At 37.9% G+C, this 13351-nt stretch overlaps 1 protein-coding gene across 1 annotated transcript; it reads left to right on the top strand.

Annotated features, from left to right (window-relative positions):
* Nucleotides 1-666: 666 nt before the first annotated feature.
* Nucleotides 667-13071, top strand: LOC133155637 (tetratricopeptide repeat protein 12-like). Its single transcript, XM_061281104.1, has 21 exons — nucleotides 667-918; nucleotides 1092-1246; nucleotides 1357-1378; nucleotides 1514-1591; nucleotides 1706-1827; nucleotides 2395-2454; nucleotides 3198-3269; nucleotides 3838-3898; nucleotides 4357-4545; nucleotides 5541-5610; nucleotides 6449-6537; nucleotides 6860-7028; nucleotides 7357-7452; nucleotides 8775-8838; nucleotides 8906-9040; nucleotides 9403-9495; nucleotides 9591-9659; nucleotides 10940-11041; nucleotides 11477-11576; nucleotides 11731-11959; nucleotides 12762-13071. The coding sequence occupies exons 1-21, from the start codon at nucleotides 852-854 to the stop codon at nucleotides 12829-12831; spliced, it is 2112 nt and encodes a 703-aa protein (XP_061137088.1). The 5' UTR covers nucleotides 667-851; the 3' UTR covers nucleotides 12832-13071.
* The last annotated feature ends 280 nt before the right edge of the window (nucleotides 13072-13351 follow it).

Here is a 13351-nt window from a genome sequence, read left to right as displayed (position 1 = left end):
TTCATGACACAATGCTTCGGGCCAGTTTAAATTTATGAATTTGGTCCATATATAAGGCGCACCGGACTATAAGGCGCACTGTCGGCTTTTGAGATAATGTTAGGTTTTAGGTGCGCCTTATAGTCCAAAAAATACGGTATGTTTAATGACACAATTATGTAGTAGAAAAGTTACTTCAGCATGTCCAGTGTTGACGGAGGAAGCTTTAGTTTCTATTCTTATACTCCAGTGTTGAAGGAGGACGCTTTAGTTCCCATTATACTGGAACGTTATGGTATTAGAGAAGTTGCTCTGAACAGGGTCTAAAGTTAAAAGGCAAGGGAAGGGGGAATGGCAGGCAGGCAAGCAGGTGGCACACATTATTATTATTATTAATATTATTATTATTATTATTATTGTTTGGCATAAATTGTGCAACAGTACTGTTCAGTGACATAAAAGAAACACTCGAGGGCAGTGTTGTACAATGAATGACAATTTCATTTTTATTATTTTTTCATACTTTACATATAAAAAAAAAAATTAACTCAATAGCGTGTTTGTTTTAAGACTACTCAATTGATTTTCGAACTTCAATTTTGGGCCAACGGCGTCATCTTTTTCCAGATTTGATAGTGAAATTTACAATGAAGGCATCTCGTCGTCATGGTAACCCCGTGTTGACATACAGACAACGCGGTCTGGTACACGAACCTGCTGGTGTCTCACTACATATTTTATGTGGATATTTAGCACCCTATAAGAATCAAAATTGACTGATTAGTGCCCCCCTCCCCTCAAAAGGTTTTAATGTGAAAACGTTCCTTAACAGTCTGTACTCTTCACTAGGGGAAGGAAAAAAAAATAAAAAAATGGAGCTAAACAACATCGATTCAACTGAAGACTTGGATCGTTTCTTGAAGAATGTCGACGAAATAAGTAATGTTCATTTGTTTTATCCTATAGTTTTTTTTAGTTAACTTGTTAGTTTGTGCTGAAGCTAGTGTACAGTTTTAATCTTGTATGCTATTTCGTTTTATATAACAACATTGCTCATGGCTGTAGTGTTTTAATGTTTTTAATCGGATTTTTATTACACTTTGTTTTGCCAGGTAAGCTTGTAAAGGATCTAAACTCACCAGACATTGAAGTCCAGCAGAAAGCTATCAAAAAGGCAGATTGCCAAATTGCATCCCTGAATGGATCCTGCAGGACTAAAGTCAACAAAACCACAATCAATACAAACCCAACATCGAAAGCTCCCGTGGTAAAGATGTTGTCATTGTTCGTCAATTGCACATGGACCAATGCACACGCGTAAACATTTTTCCCTCCTTTAAAAATCTATTGTCAACAATATCTCTTCGTGTTTTGCAGGATGCCCAAACTGAAAGTGCGGGTAAGGCCCACTGAAAAGAAATGTAATGAAAGGCAACAGATTCTTTATATTTCTTTGTATTGTTACTGTTTGTGTCACCAGGGAGTTCTACAGAGACATAAATGCCAATAGAAGTGTTTTTCTTTTTATGACCAGAGAATTTCATGAGGTTTATGGAGAGAGATGCGGAAGACAGGAGGAAGAGGAGGCTCGCTCAAGAGAAAAAGGCCACTGGTGTGTTGTTACCTGCCACTTCAATATGTTGCAGTGAGGTGGATGGGTTGCTGTAGCATCTTGCATGGCCAGCTGTATTTCCTGTTTAACGTTTTATCCTTTTTGTCCGCCCAGCGTTTAAGGACAAAGGAAATCAAGCCTACGCTCAAAGAGATTATGAGACCGCTGTGAAATATTACAGTAAAGGCTTGGAGGAACTACGTGACATGCAGCAGTTGTATACCAACAGAGCGCAAGTCAATACTTTTTCTAAATGCTTTTACTCTTTCAATGTTTGACTGTGGAAATGATCTTGACTAATGTGACAAATATATATTACATAGAATGGAATTCCATGTTAATATTTCTGTTGACGACAATACAATATAAAGTAAACAATATAGATGTATTAGAAATATGCAACAACCTCACAACACGGCAACATCCTCTAAAAAAATAAAATAAATACCTCTTTGAGAGTGTCAATTGATTAACTCTTTATTCAGCTAAAATATGAGCCCGACTAACCCGTTTTCCCATAGCGTGGCTGCTTGCAAAAAATAAAAGGTGTCCATTAGAGGTGTTTATTGTAAAATAAAAAATAACCCCTCTTTTTACTCACAACAAAATAAATATTTCATCATCATGAATATAATCGAATTTAATATGTCCTTAGCGAGTAATTGAGGCACGGGGCGAATAATGAGATCGTTCGATATTGCCCAAAATTGTGCAAGTGTACCAAATTTCTCAGTCGTCAATAATCTCATCTGCATATTGTGATGCCGCATGTATTTTTTGGACCCCTGTTTGTACCTCCATAGGCTTACATCAATCTAGAGAGGTATGAGGAGGCCATCAATGACTGCGAATGGGCTTTGAAGGTAAGACACTGCCGGATGTTTGCTTCAGTTATTCGCAGCCTCATTTGTCATAGCGTGTCACTCTCTGGTCACATCTATTGATGGGAAAGCAGTCAGACAAACCCTTTTGTGGAATATACATAATTGTTTGCAATCAAGCCACAATTTAAGCCAATTTTACCGCAAACAGTTATAAAGTGGATGTTAATGAAAATGTGGCAACCTGGGTTTCTCAGCTTGCTCCCCTCTGGGTAGATTCATCTTTAAAGAGGACATCAACCAAATTTTTTTGGGGGGAAATAATATGTTCTGTGTAGCCCAGCTAGTCAAAACACAATGCTCTAATTAATGTCTTGTTTATGGAAAATAAATTAAACAGGCAAAATCTTGCTGTTTTTTCTATCTCAGTGGGCGGCCATTTTGCCATTTTTGTTAACTGAAAATGACATCCCAGGTGCCAGCAACCAATCATGACGCATCATTTTTCTGAAGTTGAGCTGTTTAGCTTTTTTATATTTTATTTAATTACATGATTACTGTATGTTTTTTTTAAATATAAAGTACAATATTATTGGTTGCCATTTTTCTTATGACACATTACAAGTTTTGTTGATTTTGAAATATAATTTGAGATAAGAGTCTTTACAACAAAATACACTTGTATCTCAAGACACCACTGTAATAGGCAAGATCTCATCTCACGATGGCTTGTCAAGTTGTGTCCTTACAAATGCTTTACTCTTTTCTTTTTTTTTTTTAATCAGTGCAATGAGAACTGCACAAAGGCTTACCTCCACATGGGCAAAGCGTATGTTGGATTGAAGAAGTACAGCGAGGTAAGTATGAGTAGCGCTCATTATCTCTCAACACACTCTTTTTTTTTATTTGATGCGTGGCTTTGGTGCAGTACGCTCATTATCTCATCTAATGATGATGGACTCGTTCTAGCGCTGATGCTTCTATGCCAGCGAGGTAGGAACAACTTGACAGAATTTCTAGGCTCAGCACGCATTCGCGTAAGCTCCCGAGCTTACTTGTCGACCCATATGAAATTCTTCTTCTTTCAACTCCCATGATAAAACCTTCTGTTAAGACAGAAGCACTGATCTATATTTCTGTAACATATTTTATGGAGGAACAGAAATTACGGAGATGTTCAAACAGTTGACTGGAAGCCTTTTCTTTTTTAAATATTCATAGACGGGAAAGGTGGAAAATGAATAATGCAGGATAGTGCGACTTGAACATCTCATTAAACAAGGCAAAAACATGTTATTGACTTTTGACTTTTTCTGAGCAACGCCTCTCATGACAATCTTTGACACAATGGTAGATAATGAGATCATAATTGAGTGAGCGTCAATACATACTGCATGAGACTATATTTCTCCTTTTTTTCTGCAGTCCAGAGCATGCTTTGAAAAGATAGCTCAACTCGAACCACAGATGGAAAAGATGGCTGAAGGTAAAGTCATTTCCCATTGCTCATTTTTCACTCATTTAATGCCATTGATGGCTAACGACGCCAAATATCCATTTTAACTGTGCTGGCAGTGAATCAGTTAGAATACAAAAAAAAAGGTAATCTTTTTTTTTTTTTTTTAGTGTTTTGACCATTTTTTATTCAAATAAATGATTTAAATGACATTTGCATTCTGAATTTAGTTGTCATGTTGTCATTCATGACAATTATTTCATTCTCGGGAGTCCTGACTTGATCGCAACTGGAATGTTGTGGTTGTCTCTGAAGACATTCCACATCTCATCAGAAACATAACAGTCCTGTTGCAATCGATTCTCGAGTATGTTCGGAATTTTTAAGAGCAAAAGTAAATATTTAGCTGCTATGGATGATTCCGATTCTGAGCTGGGAAATCCCGAGTGTAATATCCACATCAGGGTTTTGAGATTCATGTATCATAGAATACCTGATCAAGATGGAGCTGGAAAAGAAGAAAGAGAGTGAAGAATTCAACGCCAGGCAAGATTTTGACAAGGGAGTGGAAAAGGCCAAACTAATCCCTCAGCTTGTGGAGAAGCTGTCAGAGCCTGGGCAGATGCTGCTCTACTACTGCGGAATATTGGAGATTCTCTCCCAAGCAGTGACCAACTGTGAGTGTATTTTATTTTATTTTTTAAAGTTGCTGTCTCTTCTGAATCAATTTGTGCTCCTTCTAATGTTTCTTAATAACCTGCCCCACTGATTCACCGATCTGAGCAAGGCTAAGAAGTTCCAAAAGGAAATAAATCAAATGCTGGGAGTGGATTAACTGAAGCAAGGGACCATTTCAGTAATAAGAAGTTCAAAGTCTTTATGTTCTTCTCCTTTCTACACTTATTTGCTTACCATAATTTATCACCAGACCTATAATAGTAACAATTTATTCAAACAGGATATTCAATCCCAAAATTATTGCATTTTTTTAATTTATATCTGATAATTCCTTGTTTTTTGGTCGATATATTTTAGAATAAAATGTAACCAGTTCCCTTGTTGTGACCCAACGGTGACCCGCTTACACTAACTCATTCTGAGGCATTGCCCAAAGGCAGATATTGTATTTTGCATATAATCCATCATCCTCATTGCCTTCTTTTTCTTCTTAATGTTAATTATGACACACTTTGGCAAGCGTCCTGCAGTATAAATACAGATCCTACTAAAAATGACGGATCTCCATTCATTTCACGTAATAATCGTTTTCTACGCATCGCTACTTAATTCCCTTCACACGGGCCGCCATTTCTCATTTAATATATATTTTTTCTTCATTTTGATAACTGCTGAGTGATATAATACCTGTCTCACGGTGCCATTCAGTAGAAAAGGGCAATTCTTACATAACTCGCCACTGAAAGTATCTCAGCAGGGTTGACATTACGGCTTTAAAATAAAAAATAACGGCTCACTTCTCGTTTTGACTTTTTGCAGCTCATTGTTAGCGAGGAAGCTTGCCGTCGCTCCCAAATCTTTTTGATTTTTTTCATCTTACGTCCTAGCTACGACGCTAACAAGGAAAATGAACCTTAACGTTGTCTACAGCTTCCACTGTCATAAAATATGGTCCACTGACATCTGATGTCATTCTCTGCTTTCGTCCTAACAGGCAGCGGCCAGACGCTTTTCAGGCTGCACAATGGCTTCAATATCATCGACAGCAATGACACGGCAAGGAGGTAAAGAGACCGGAGGGAGACTTGGCTGTCAGCTCTCAACGGAGCATTGACAAAAGGAACAGCAGATAGGCACATTCACGGAAATCCCTCCCTGACTCGACCGAGTCCGCTCATGTTGTACGAGGACATGATTATAATTAAAAGATTGAAATAAGTGAAAGGGGTTTTGTTTTACTTTTCCTCTCAGAAATTGCCACTCATGACTCCCTCATGTCACGTCAGTAGGGTTATAATTAACTCGTCAGTTGTTAGCGCCGCCATGATTAAAGTGGGAAGACTCATTGTCGGTTGAATGCAGCTGGAGATTGGTAAAAATAGCTTCTGCCGGCAGAGGTGTTGAAAACTGTACAGCCACGCTTTGCAGACACTTCATTTAGGTTCATGTGTGTATTTGATGAGATCCAATTTGAGAAGTGGATCAAAGTTTTTGCTGCTCCAAATATAACTTTGTAACTCCCAAATTATTGGACGGAGAAACTGAGCTTAGGGATGGTATTTATTTATTTTTATTTTTGATTGTTTTTTAATTATTTAATTATTTTATGATGTTTGTATTTCTGTTATTTTATTTTTAAATAGTTTTATTATTTTATCATTTTATTTATTTTATTATTATTTTTTTTAATTTTCTAAAGTATTTAATGATTTTATGATTTTTGTTATTTTATTTTAAATTGTTTTATTATTTTATTACTATTTTACTTATTATCTTTTTTATTTTTTTCACATGGCTGCATGTACCTCATTACTCCCCCCCCCCCACACACCAAAAAAAGCAATTTAAAAAGTCACTACTAATCTGTTTGAAGGAAACTAAAGTTTGTGCATTTCTCCACAGTTGCCTGTCGCAGGAAGCAAATGACCCATGCAGCCAAGACTTGTGTGCTTGCATTCTCAATGTTTGGACGATCACATGCAGAGAAAACGGTATGGAGATAATGAAACGAGCCTGAACAAGCCAATGTTCTTTCTTCTCTGTAAACAGGAGAACAATCCTAATGGTGAAGTAATCCGTGTTGTATCATTTACGGACGGCACAGCTCTCTTTTTTTGCCTCCCCCTTTTTTTGCAGCTTTTGTATAAAATACAGCAATCTTCTTGGGAATGAACACAAAAGCATCATTCACCACAGCAAGAAATGTTTTTGATATTACTCTCCATTTTCTGTTCCTGATTGCGTCCTTGAACTTTTGTTCCTGACTTTCTATGTCTGGATATAACCGAAAACATTTCTTTGTGTGGTTTACAGAGGAAAATCAGAAAATACTGATGGCGAGTCCAGTGTCCAAAGACTCCATTGTGGATTTGATCTCATCTGAACATGACGCAGTACAGAAAGAGTGCCTGGAATTGTTATGTTTGTTTGTGCAAACTGCACATGGCAGACATCTTCTCTTGGACAACTTGGATGTCGCCAAGTATGTTTTGTCATGTTTCTGGATCGCATTCAAGTCATGTGTTGCACTTTGTTTCCTTCATAATGTGTCATAAACGCCAAATCGAATTCCAGAACAATTTCCATTTATGAAGCAGTTTCGTGATAGCCTTATTAAAATCTTAATGACATCATTTTGGATTACGATCTTAAAATTGGACTTATTAGCGTTGTCGCCGAGGGTTGACGTCGTTTCCAACCGAGTGCAATTTCAAGTTAATAACGTACCATTCGTCAAAACGCTTCAGCATTTCTCCCTTTTTGTGTCCCCCCCCTTTTCCTATCTTCCCTTTCTTAATCTGACTCTAAAGGTTAACGAGGAGCCTCATGGCGTGCGTCACGAAGCCGGGCCGACGACGGGAGAACGGAGCGCTCGTCATTTTGCAGGAGTTGGCCGGAGAAAAAAAGTACAAGCGCAGCGCTACAAATTCGATTCTCCTCGCAAATGATTCGGATTTCCAAATGTGGAAACAAACCTTACTAGCTATGTGACTGTGACCCAGAGGCCAGCCTATTATACCGCCATGTATCATATCTATATTAAACGCACTTCAGAATGTGGCTCCATCACGGAAAGGTTCTCAGAGAAATGGAAAAGGTAGCATCTTTAATAAATCAACGCGCGGCCCGAGTGTTAATGTCTCTTCAAGGTAAAACGCTGCTTTCAAGCTGTTCCCCTTTCCGAAGCCTCATGAAAACAGACATGAAAGGACAACCGGGGCTCATGAACACAGCAGGAAATAAGTCGATGCGGCAGCCGCTGAAATGGGGTGATCAATTTCCGCCGTCTCTTCCTCGGAGAGTTATGTGGCATCGAGTTCGGCGGGGTCAAAAACATGCATTTTGTCGGAACTGCACGGCGGCCAATGGGATTAAAAAACAAATTGGGGGGGGGAAAAAAATTGCCTTTGAAGTTATAATTTTCTGTTAAAATTGACAGACAGTCAACATGACGTGGTAGTGAGCTGTTTGTAATGTTTTTGTGAGATTTAAAAAAAGGTAAAAATAATATATATCACCAACTCTCTAATGTTTTTGTGAGATTTGAAAAAAGTAGAAATAATATATCACCACATCTTAGTGAGATGCATCACCGCAAACACAATTATGATGTTTTTTTCTTTTTTATACAGCTCGAGTGTTTACATACGTGAACATTTTAAAGTCTGGTACAAAGCTCCCTCTAGTGGCAAGTAAAGGAATCACTGTCCAAGTCTTTTTAGAGGTGCTGCATTATGTAAGAACTATAAATCCCCATTTAGATAATTCAGGCGTTCCTAATCAAGTGTCCAGAGAATATACTGACATATTATATTCAATACAGTATGAATACATAGTGCCCGGTGATTAGCGGCAAAAAAAAATAAAAAATCCAAGCTCACTCACGGTCCTAATGAGCAAATGCACCATAGAAAATGGATTGAACTGGATTTAAAGTTTTCTTCATCAACTCGGCTTTGCGGATGCCGAGTTTCCCAGGCGATCACTCAGTACAGAATTGGAAAAATGTTTCCTAATTGGTTTGACATTTCTTGTAGATTAGGAAGTACAAGATGGTCGTTTAATGCAGCAATTTGTCGTGTGGAAAGGTTACATTTGCTCGTTGTAAATGAACTCTCTATGTGATCAGCTCGCATGCATGTTGAACTTCATCATGTATTTATTATTAATCTTACCCATAATTTGCGGTAAAATGCAAATATCTGTCTTTTGTATTACTGTTTTGCAGGTTTTGCCTCCAACTAAAGAATGTGCTTACAATTTCGGTCTCTGAGCAGTTTGCAGCCATAATGGTGAGACAATTAAAAAAGAAGCAGTATTTACTTCTTTGCATGCTTTAAGTATGTTTTCACTTTCCAGAGCAACATCAGCGAGGACAATCGTCACGTCGTCCCTTCGCTTTTATCAGCTGTTGGCAGTATGAGTCAAGATGACATCATCCGTCACGCTCTTGCTCACAATGCAGAGTGCTGGAAGGCCTTTCTGCTTGCCATTGTGAGTAATTTTTCAAATGTAATCATGTAAATGAAAAAAAAAAAATTGCTTTGATTATATCCCCTTGGTTATATCACGCAATTTTGAAAATTGTGTGGAAAATTGTCTCCACTGTAGTTGCATGAAAGAGTTTATGATCAATATGGAGTTTTTGAGGCCGATATTTGACAGGGTAAAAAAAAAAATCTAATAAATAAATAGTAAATAGATAATAACAGAAAATAATAATCATTTAATCAGTTAATAAACGTTATTATTGAATAAGAATGAATAATAATTAAATATATATATACATAATAAATAATTTCCCGTGATATTTTTCATGGTTTTGCTGGCCTCATGACCGTTGAATGTCTTTGCAGAAGCAATGCCTTGCAAGCAGTTACAAGGAGATCCTTTACCCTCTCCTTGGGTTGATCATCAACCTTTCAACCGTGACCTCCTCTGTCATCAAGGTAAGGTTATTCTCATATGCCATCCTCCAACATAATATATTTGCCGAGTGTGATGTTCTGTTTCTTGCATTAAGAGGTGAGAGGTTTCTTTGTAGGAAAACGCAGTTTCACTATGCAGCTTCTGCCTGGACCTGCTGAGGGATGATGACGAAGGTGTTGTTACTGTGAGTGGCTGATGCTTTTTATAGCACATGCTAAAACGCTAAAATATAGCAACAAAATGCACGAGAAGGGCCTAACTCTTTTTAGGTTTTCATTTTTTCATACTAAAATTGCCTGAAAAGTTTTATTTTTCCAAAGCAACACCTCGTGACATTTGTGGGTCATTTCCTGGCTTGTAAGCTCTCCGTCAACAAAGTCGTAATGGAGAAGTTGAATTTCTCAATGTTCAGGGATCGCCGTATATACGTCACTGTATTTGATTAAAAGCTTCAGCTCCAGGTGCTGTCGTGTGCGTTAATGGCTGTTTCAGCAGTTCCACTCTACCTAAAATTGGGGCTGTTGTGTCCCACGCTTCCATCTGTCTCGTCACTCATTTTTACAGCGCACCAACTGCCCGGCGGGCTCATTTTCGTCTCGCTGCCTCTCGTCAACATCCTTTTTTTTTTTACATTTTCGGCTTTTCTCGTGCTATCATTCCTCACTGCATTTTAACGTATTAGAATCCCTCTCAAGGCATTGGCGTAGCTAGAGGGGGGCCTTGGGGCGCTGTTATCCCCCACTCAAAATATGCGTGTACCTCCTAGGTGCCAGATAATTGACTTTTAGGTTAATTTCGATTTCAGGAATTGTTTTTCCACTTTTCAACCTCGTATGGGAACATTTATCAGCAGTTTTTCAAGATTTATTTTCGTTTTGTAACATTTTGATATAATGACATTGATGTGTCCTGAAATTAGATTTTCCTTGTGAGCAAGATTGGGTAGCAAATTTGAACATTTGAGATAAAGCTGCGTTAGAACTAGAAAAATAAGTCTGGTGTTCAAACTGCATGACAAAAAAGCAATCATGGACTTTGAGGCAGTGGTTGGTCCCTAATCTATAAACTGCCTCTCAAATCAGACAAGACCCTCAGGCCTTTCTTAAATACTTGATTTTCTCTTTTCATTGTCTTGGCCTTTATCATTTTTTGGTCACTACAAGACTGAATTCTCACCACCAATAACTTTATGCTCCTCGATGGCTTCAAATTCAGCTTCTAATACTTATTGATTGCATATATTAAACCTTGCACCTGGTATCCTTTGTCCATTTGCAACCCATCTCCATTATGTCTCAGTCCTCCTGCAAGAGGTCATTTTCTCTGAATGCTCTCTCTTCGGAAAAGTTCTCTCAAACACAAAAACACTCCACAGCCTGAAAGTCCATCACCTTGGCTTTATATTTCGGCTACCTTTTGTGTGAGGGGCTATTGTTTGCTTAAAGGTTCTTTTTTGTCCTTCAGAGAGCCATGGGCGTGTTGAGCAACGTCCTCTCTCAGTCCTCCAAGGCTGTTAATCATGTTGTTCAGAGAGATGTGGTGAAGACGGTGCACCGGCAACTCAAGGTGCCCAAATGTACACACAAACAGAATCGGTTTGGGGGTATTAATGCCTGATATGGAACATGCTATATATAAATACAGACATTCAATTTATAGTACTGTATACTGAATATTTAATTTTTTCTTTTTACTTCTGCTTTAAATGTTTAGAACTATTTTAACCAGTGACATTTATTAATTTTTAAAATGTTTATTTTTTTTATTTTGAAATTTTTAAATGTTTAAAATTTTAAATTATGTTTGAATGTTTTTAATTTTCTGATTTCTGATTTTTCTTTTTTAAATCTATTTATTTGTGCACTGCCTTAGTAAAATCAGTGAAATGATTTTCTGTTTTGGTGTTCTTGAACCCTTAGGATACTTTTATTCGTTTCAAAAATGTGTCTCAGTATTTGTCCAATAACATGTTTATTTTGTTGTGTTTTGACCGTCTGCCAGCAAGCCGACTTGGCCGCCACCAAATACGCTGTAAAGATTCTGACAGCGTGTACGGCCGCCAGCCAAATTGCCCGGGAGGAGCTGGTAAAGCCTGACAAAAGTGAGAGATGATTGACAAAATGCGTTTACTATTCCCCATCACGAGGATGTTATCGGATTTATCGATTATGCAAAATAAACATCGACGTTCACGCCATTACACGGATGACCGTTCGCTCATATTCTCTTCCGAATGGGTTTATCATTGTCCACAGAGCTGTCTGTTCTCCGCCGTTTGCTGAGCTCCAGCTGTGATGAGATGGTGTCGGGAAACGCTGCCCTGTGTTTGGCCCATTGCCTGGAATTGAAGGGTATCTCCAACAACCTGCTGGGCACCGATATCGTGCTTGAGCTGCTTCGCCATGCCGCCGGAGATGCTAAGAGGACAGCTGTGCAGCAGAATGCAGCCATTGCTCTAGGGAAGTTGTGTCAATCCGAGCCCAGGTGCGACCTCACCTCACTTTGCAAAGCACATGGTGGTAATTATATGCTAGAAGTTAAATAAAATGGCCAGATAGCAAGCAGCTAATAGTTTCCTCAAATTCTGCCACTCAAAACCCAAATTAGGCATTTAGTTCCTCTCCAGTACTGATATTTGCTAATATACTCAACAAACCAAAAGCCCTTTGTCTTTTTTACTTTTACACATTTCACTGAAGACTAAAGAAACATTTATAATTTATAAAAAGCCTGAGCTGAATTGAGGTGACATACTTGCATACATTAACAGCATGCGGCTGCATTTACATTATGTAGCTCAAGTGACCCAGATTACTTTTTCTATCCCTATGGCCCATTTAAGATAGTAAAAAAATAATAATTAATGCACAAAAATCAAACACATCTGGATAAAATTGGAAATGTACCGATGTGAGTCTTTCGATATAGTTTTAGTGCAAGACGTGATCCACCATTTTGTTATTTAAACATTTGTGCCTGTCTGTCACTCAGCAGGGTGCCAAAGAAAGAGCAAAGAATCAGAGATTAAAAAAAAAAAACTATTTACAATACACCACAGTCGTCCTCACCACAGTAGAACTTGTCGATAACTCTCCTCATCTGCAATTATTTTCCTTCCTGATTAAAGTCGATGTTGCGTAAAATCAAAGTCAAACATAATAAGTAATTTCCTTTCAGGGACATCTTCAGAGCGACTTTCTATTTTATTTTTTCCCCTTCACGATCAAAGTTGACTTTTATTCATAAAAGCACACCTTATGTCACCATTTGAATTTCTATTTTTCAGACACGTGGACAAACTTCGAGAGCTGCACGGCTTTGAGATCCTGCACTCCTGTATGAAGCTCATTAAATAAATATGTGAGAACAATCATTTATTATCATTATTTCTTTTTTTTTTGGAACTTGGAACACTGTTCTTGACTGACCTTGTTTTTCACGCCAACATGGAATGCAGACTAATTAACAGAAAGATGCCCCAACGATGGAACCGGTTCAGTCAGTTTTGCCATATTAACATGATTAATACATTCCCAAAAAAATCACACTGACAGTAATGTTATTAATTATGCTGGATATGAAACATGAAACCAGAGAGATGTTTGTCCCAAATATTTCAGCATCCTACCTACATGACTGAGTGATGTTCTCGCCAAGCTCCACTAATCCACAGCAGCTATACTTTCAAGGCGCTATAAATATATTTATTTAAAAAAAACAATTGTTTGTATCTTTAATATTCTGAGGATGTTTTATATCTTTTTGACAGTTATGCCCAGTTGACATTATAAATAGTTCATTCCTTTGCTACTTTTTTGTGGCTTTGTTTGAATGATGTAGATGGTGGCAAAGGATTTTAAAAATGTTAAGTGCGAA

This window comes from Syngnathus typhle, linkage group LG6 (assembly GCF_033458585.1).
Source record: "Syngnathus typhle isolate RoL2023-S1 ecotype Sweden linkage group LG6, RoL_Styp_1.0, whole genome shotgun sequence".
Taxonomy (NCBI): Eukaryota; Metazoa; Chordata; class Actinopteri; order Syngnathiformes; family Syngnathidae; genus Syngnathus; species Syngnathus typhle.
This window is presented reverse-complemented; position numbering and strand designations above follow the sequence as displayed.